This window comes from Chanos chanos, chromosome 4 (assembly GCF_902362185.1).
Source record: "Chanos chanos chromosome 4, fChaCha1.1, whole genome shotgun sequence".
NCBI classification, from domain to species: Eukaryota; Metazoa; Chordata; class Actinopteri; order Gonorynchiformes; family Chanidae; genus Chanos; species Chanos chanos.
Window position 1 is genome coordinate 42918512 of NC_044498.1, and position 7857 is coordinate 42926368.

The 7857-nt window shown below is 41.3% G+C and overlaps 1 protein-coding gene across 1 annotated transcript; it reads right to left on the reverse strand.

Annotated features, from left to right (window-relative positions):
• Positions 1–896: 896 nt before the first annotated feature.
• On the reverse strand, positions 897–2656 carry six1a (SIX homeobox 1a). Its single transcript, XM_030771127.1, has 2 exons — positions 2097–2656; positions 897–1191 (listed from the first exon to the last, which is right to left on the reverse strand). Exons 1-2 carry the CDS (start codon positions 2654–2656, stop codon positions 897–899), a joined length of 855 nt encoding a protein of 284 aa, XP_030626987.1.
• Between the last annotated feature and the right edge of the window lie 5201 nt (positions 2657–7857).

Sequence of the window (7857 nt, forward strand, 5' to 3'; positions counted from 1 at the left end):
CAATTCTGAAGCTACTCGTCTCCAAGTCTTCTTAGATTCTGATTGTAGCATATGGGCAGAGAATAGTCGCAGAGTTTAAAGATGGCAGCTCCTAGGCCTCAAAAGACCCCTGCTTACAAGTCCATCATTTTTCTTGTCGACATTTCAGACATTTCCATTTTTCACTGGAGTCATACACGCTTCCTTCAGGGCCAATGCTGAAAACTGACGTAAGGAACATAGATTAATTGTTGCTCTGTGTAGATAGCCTGAGGTAAAATTTGCCAAGAGGTCGTGTTACAGGCATTGTAAGAATCCCTTTCCTATAGTCTTGAATTTACAACTTTAGATATATAGGCGCAACACGTTTTTCATGACGAAAATCTCAGCTTGTGTTTTACACCTGAAGTGGTCGAATGATTATCGGCGGTGCGCAAGTTTTAAAGTGGAACACGTGGAATGATTTTAATAGAATACTAATAAATTCTGAACTAGTAAAGTATAAAATGAAGCATAATACATATTCGTCGTCTTGTACACTTTTTATTAGAAATGACCTGACGCCGAAACTGTTCCTCAGAAGATAATGTACCTGTCCTATGGACGCCAAAGCAAGACATTTTGTATAAACTTAACATTGAATTTTTAAATTACGCAGATAGATGGCATGTCCAGTTACATATAGCAGAATGATAAGCACCCTCTCAAGTGTTGCCTTCAATGATAGCAGATATTTCATGCATTTATTCGACCTGTAATCTCACATTTATAAGCACGGAGAAGCGCGGCTTTCGTAAGTATCGCGATTAACCACTTTCCCAACAGAAAGTCCGTCTTAATGTTAAGATAATTTCATAGATATATTAATAGTAGACATACGGATCAGTCTTTTCCCTTAAGAACATTTTAAAAGCGTCCTAGGACCCCAGGTCGACGAGGCTTGACGTTAGAGGCCCCAATAGAGAGTCCTGGAGCTGGTGCGGGTGTCCTTGCATGCCGTGTACCGACTGTGCGCCACTAAGGCTGTGCAGAGGGTAGGAGGGAGCACTGGGATGGTTCATATTTCCCTGGAGCAAAAGCACAGAGTTCTGGTCTGGACTTTGCGGTGGAGAGAATTCATCCTCTGAGCTGGACATGAGAGATTTCCCGCCGTCGAGCGGAGAAAGCTGGTTCTGTTTATTGTTGCTGGTGTTGTTGTTTTCGCTGTTCTCTCTGAGGGTGAGACAATTGAAAATCAGAAGCTGTTTGCCTTTTTAACCTCATTCCTGTCTAATAGCACATTTCTTGCTCAGCACTCATTTCAAACAACTCAAATGATTTGCTGTAGTCTAAAAAGTTACCCCAAATGATAATTATCACTCTGACCGTCTTAACTTTACATCAGACAAAATACCTCACGTAATTGCAGCGTTGGCTGACATAACTCAATACAACAGCCCTACTATAAACATTCATTGTTCAACAGATATTCCTTATGTCTCTCCAAAAATATCTTTTTATTTTTATTTTAATTTTCAAGGACACGTCATTTTTACGAGGTTTTTATTATAAACTGTGTTCCCGATTTTAGAAGTTGCCTCAAAAATGCAAGCTATTTGATGTCAAATAAGAGATGGGTGTCCTTTCTACTATTTCCATTCGCTATGCAGTTATTGCTAAGTTCCCTTTCAGAGTGCAATTCTTCTGGATTTTTCTAGACCTGACTTTGGGCTTTCTCTCCGTTGCGATTAAAATACATTTGAAGTGACGAGGAGATGTTCCAGTAAGTAAATAACTTACACGTTTGTTCAATTATTTAAAAACAAATTTCTGTTGCTTCAGTTCAGAGCATAGCCCAATACAGTACAGCTTTGCAGGGACAACATATGGACAAAACCAGAGGAAGAAGAAACACTCCGTAATACGATCAGAATTCTCTTTTTGACAAATACATAAATGCACAGCTGGACTTCGGTGTAGTATATATTTAGACACATTTGAAATGGGTTTTTTTCGTATCGATGCTTTTAAATATCTTGCAATTTCCCTCAAGCATGACAACCATATTGCGGAATTTTAAGCTAAATTATTCCTTATGTATTGTCTTATGTTCATTTTTCAAATGCAAACCAGCCTACCTTTCTTTGGCCTCGGCAGCCCGGTCTCTCTGTCTCCTGTTTTTGAACCAGTTGCTGACCTGTGTTGTGGTCAGCCCTGTAGCCTCGGCTAGCTCTCGTTTTTCCCGTGGGGACGGATAGGGATTGTGGGTGTACCACTCCCGCAACACGCCCCGGGATTTCTCCTTGAAGCAGTAACTGGTCTCTTCTCCGTCCCAAATAGTCCTTGGCAACGGAAATTTCCGCCGGACACGGTACTTGCCCACAGCTCCCAGCGGCCGGCCACGGAGCTTTTCTGCCTCTATGTAATGCGCTTTAAGCCACAGCTGCTGCAATTTGGGGTGGTTGTGCGGGGAAAACTGGTGACTCTCAAGTATCTTGTAGAGCTCACGAAAGTTGCCTCGATGAAAGGCCACAACGGCCTTGGCTTTCAAGACACTCTCGTTCTTATGGAGGTGATCGCAAGCAGGCAGGGACCAGAGGAAGCGACCGAGCCTCTCCAGGTTCCCTCCTTGCTGTAGTACCTCGCACACGCAGGCGACCTGCTCTTGTGTGAACCCGAAGGAAGGGAGGATTGACATGCCGTTCGACCACCAGTTACGCTTCACAATCCAAGATGCGATATTCCTTTCGAAACGAGATACGGACAAGACCACTTTGTTTTGGGGGCTTCTTGTATCTCCTTATTCGGAAATTGTTTTCTGAATTTGACACTGCGGTCCGCCCGGGCGATATCCACTCTACCGACCTTGCTCATGAGGAGATACGGATGTTGATTGTTGGGACAATTTGTTCCTGTTGGAGGTATGACAGGCTCAAAGACAGCACAGCGCCATTCGGTGATTGGCTCGCCCTGGTCTGCCCTATAACCGGGCAGCGGAGCAGAACTGCGTCTACAGCTTCGTTTCCTCCCCGGAGGACGGACGTCAAGGCCTGAAACCGGAGACCCTCTTAAAAGACACACACACACACACACACCCTTCTAAAACCACCTACACATCACGTCCCTTTTTTCTTACCTGTGGGATTTAAGCACAAACTAATCAATTATTACAAGTCCTTAAGGGCCATTTTCATTGCGTTTATCAAGACCCTCACGGGTTTTGCATAGTTAGTGCCCACATTCATCCATGCTTATTCTCTCCGTTAATTATTTATGATTGTTAAAGCTTTTAGCTCATAGCATACACACACACACACACACACACACACACACACACACACACACACACACACACACACACACACACACACAGCCTTTACATTTTTAATATTTTTTAAATTACATTTCACGCATTTACAAGATATGATGAATCCAAATGTTCCTTGGATACATTCAGACAAGCAATGGTCGAGTAGGCAACTTAATTTCAGGAGATGTCAACATAACGTCTGATGTTATTGTTCGCCATCATATTCAGACATACATCCAGATTACATATGCGTGGGAAAAGTTGATGCAGATCAGATTAATAAAATTAAAGGTGGTTTGGTTCTCATGGGTGATTGAAGACGTGCTTGAAATGTCTGCAGTATTTATAGTATCGTATTATTAGCCTATCTTTGCCTTCGCATTTATTGACATTTTGTTTCGGAAGTTGTGTCTGAAATTATAATGTCACAAACAAAACTAGTCAGTGGTCAATAAAAATGAAGCATAGAACTAGTAACAGATTGCTCCTCTCCTAAGTAAAGCAAGGTATTTTAATAGACAGAATTTTCTGTGCCCTGATTTGAGAGAAACACGCCTCTCTCTCAAAAAATACGTATCTACTTTCACAGGCTTACATCACATGTCAGCGTTTAAGCCTATTTGAGGAAAGACATGCACAGATTTAATTTAGGCTATTTGGCATAGGAGCGTTTTATTTCCTGAAACAGATTTGATATTCTCCGTTTAACTGTTTCAAATACTTTAAAGTAAACCCCAAGTTTAAGACATCTCTGTCTTGTTTTCTAGACACAGACGAAGCCTGTTCATGGACTTTCATACTTCATACCAATTTCTCACAGAAAATCCATTTTCTCCTGCTCTGAATTTGATCCTTGTCCAGCAAACCGGACCCGTTCTGTACCTGTCACAAGAAAATCAATGAAATGTTACTATAAATACGACAGAACAGAAGCATCCAGAGATATAAGCCCAGCACCTTCAATCTATGGGATCATCAAACAGCAGGAAGTCCAGTCATATTTGTCGTGCAAATAGGAGTCCACTTCGCAAATTTCTGTTTAATTTCGATTTCATTTAAAACTGTAGTTTATTTTGGTGTTAAGTTTTGTGTGAAATATTTATCAGGTAGATTCTTTCACCTTACAATAATTTCATACTGAATTACAACATTAACTGGATTACATTTTGTGTTTTGGTTTCTTTCTTTCTTTTTTTTTTTTTATATTGCTTTTCCAATTTTTTCCGATAATTTTTGTTAGAGGTTGATTTTAAGATTTGGTCCTGAAAACCGTACAATACAGCTAATCCCATTAGCCTATTGAGATGAGAGACAGACCTGTATATTGAATATTGTATTGTTAGAGCCTTTTGGCAGTGTAAGGGTGTCTAGTCTGGAGTTCGTGGACAGGCGGGAGTGGGAGAAATCGTTTTCACTAGTGCTGAAACATAAAACCGGTCCATTAGCGAATGACTTTTTGTGAGTGGCAAGGTCTTTGCTGCCCATTCGCTGTTTTGAAGAATAGATCATGTGTCTTTATCTCGACCAATATCGGTAACGTGACACCATGGCAACACACACAACTGGAAGAAACGGCCAGAGGCTATTGCCTCTTTGTCAAATTATTTAGGCTACTTCCCTGTCGAATCTTTATTTATCTGCTCGTAATTCAATTGAATTGATGAATATCCCACTTGCCCCACCACTTATTATTGTTTAGCGTAATCTTTAATTTGTGCTCTGTGGTCTCGGACACCTGTAAAAACAGACGAATAAGCGCGTGTCTCTAAAAGGATCTCCTCTCTCTCTCTCTCTCTCTCTCTCTCTCTCTCTCTCTCTCTCCTTGTTCTAATGGTTTATTTATTTTGTTCCGCCCGTCCGGACAGCAGCCACAGTTTATTCACTTGCAGATGTGAAATGAAACGTAGGATGATTTATCTGCTAAAGCCAAACGTTTCCTCTTCATCCGAATGTTTCAATTCGCCACAAAATTGAAAAAGCAGTCGGCTACAGATAAAAAGTGCGGCGTGAAAAGCGTTTGATAAACAAATAAACTTGTGTGTTGATTTGTTTTCCTGTTAACGTATTAAACTATATCACTTTATGACCTTAATCTCATTCCTGTGGCATTTTACCATGTTTCTAAGTTTACAATGCTCCAAACATCATTAAAGTCAGGCCTTGCGTTTTCTAAGCGCGTAACCTAGAATTTTCTCAAAATCCGTGCCCTCTGCCCCGAGCAATAAACGGGGACTCCGCGCAGTGCACCTCTCGGGTTTCGGTAATATCTACCACCACATTTTACGCTTCCCTAGCCCCGTACGCCACCCCCGCAAAATCAAACTCCTGCACAACTTGCCCCCAATTCCACCGCCCCACCCCCGCCCCTGACTGGAGAAGCCAAGGCGACGTGCCCGAGCTCAGGTTGTGATCATTTCAAGATGTGCTTGTGGACACACACATACACTCCCCCCCTCCCACACACACACACACACACAGAGACACGCGTACGCGCGCGCGCCGCTTTGCCCCAAAAGTTGCAAGTGAGTGGCGAGGTGCCTGCTACTGCATATACAACCCCTTCAAGACAAAATAAGATGAAGAGCGATGCATAGAAGAAAAAGAGACACAAATATATCCTAAGCAAGCACTTCATAAAAATGTCACCATCGCTCATGGCCAATCACCCGTGGGCCGCTGTGGAGGTGTACATTTTTCATTAAGAAAGGAGAGAGGGCGTGGGCTGAAATACACGAAGTCGTCAAACCCGAGGCCTAGTTTTCATACATGCAGCAGCAGATGGTTTTTACTAAATCGCAACTGCTTTTTCAGCTGTTACCTGAACAATGCTGATACTGTTCAAATAAGTGCAAATATACGGAATGTGAGAAACACGTTGAGGCTTTCAAAGTGAATTTAAGTACTAAACTTGGGCGAGGAATAAACGGCGATTTTCCAAGAAAATAGAGATTCCAGGCATATTTACAGAGGGCTCCAAAACAACACTTCTTCTTCTTCTTTTTTATTATTATTATTATTATTATTATTATTATTATTATTATTATTTGACATCATCCAGAGTAACTATTGTTCTGCATAAACAATTGAATACCTCTATATTTCTTTCTAAAAAAATAATAAGTTTAAATAACTTTAAAGAGATCTTCCGAACACCATGCAGTGTTTGTAAACGAAATGTTTTAAAACCAACGAAAACGTAAAGTGCGGGCTGAGATGAGTTTAATGCAAGGAGAGTTGTAATTATCTGCTTAGCTAAATGTTTCCTCATGTTTGAAAAATGAAACGGTGTTTCTGAACGTCACACACACACACACACACACACACACAGGTCTATACTATATTATGGCCACTTACAAGCCTCACTCACCCACCAAGTAAATATTAAAAGCCTAAAATATGAAACTATATTTTTGACCAATTATTAATACGTGTTAATTTCTCTTTAGTTAAAATATACATAAAATTACTAGCATGCCTCCTTACTTGTGAAAAACAGATAAAATTGTTAATATAAATATGCAGTTATGTATTTGCTCCATTAATTTTATGTATTCCCTGAGACACCTTACATTAGTCTTAATTTATGATAATTCAGCTCATTTAAAAAATGACATATTGTATCACAGAGAGAGGGCGCCAGTTATTAACAACAGCGACACTTCTGTAGCGAGTAGAAGACATTTGAATGCATTCGAAATACTTAATGGTTAGAAAATTTCTTTATTGGTCCGACAAAATAAGGGGCAGGCACACTCAAATTTCAGTTTTAAAGACTCACATTTAAGTTCTTGCAGACTACTCTGTAGCAGTTGGCTTGCACATTACTTTCTGATTATGGCTGGCTACTCCTCTCATGGAGCAGTCGGTCTCCGAATCATCTGCCGACAGCGTAAATGTCAAAGAATCGTATCAGTGTTTCTGCTGCTACTATATGGTGTGTGTGTGTGTGTGTACGCGCGCGCGCGCGTGTATTTGTGTGTGTGTGTGTGCGTGTGTGAGAAAGATGTCCGGGAAATCCCTCTCTGTCAGGCCTCGGCATGGCCCTGCCCAGCTGTTGAGTCTCTCTCACCACAATCCAGTTTCACAGGGGCAACAATCTCTCTCTCTCTCTCTCTCTCTCTCGCTCTCTCTGTGCGTGGTAATTATGGCACGCTTTAAGGTCCACGGTCGGTCGTTTAAACGCATATGTTACACATTGCTCACAGTTGAGAGAGCAGACCGTTAAACTATCCGCGGCCGCATATATTTCTTCTCTTTTTCACTCTTTCACACGAGAGAGAGAACGTGTCTACGTACCGGTACACGACTGATAACGTCTCAATCATCTGAGACAACGGCAAAAGATCCAGGCTCGGGACACTGTCGGCTTAAATAAATTACGGTTGTATGGTAGGCTTTACATAGTTTACGGTTAATTTATTTTGACCGTTCTATGGGAAGGTTCTACCTAGAGGAAGTATTTGATGTCTCACCATTCAAAGCAACAATAAACCGATTGTCAAGCTCTTAACCAGAAATGTGATGAGTGAGCTTTATTTTCATACCCGCCGTCTTCTGACCTCCTCCAGGTTTCAGAATTACAGTGGTTG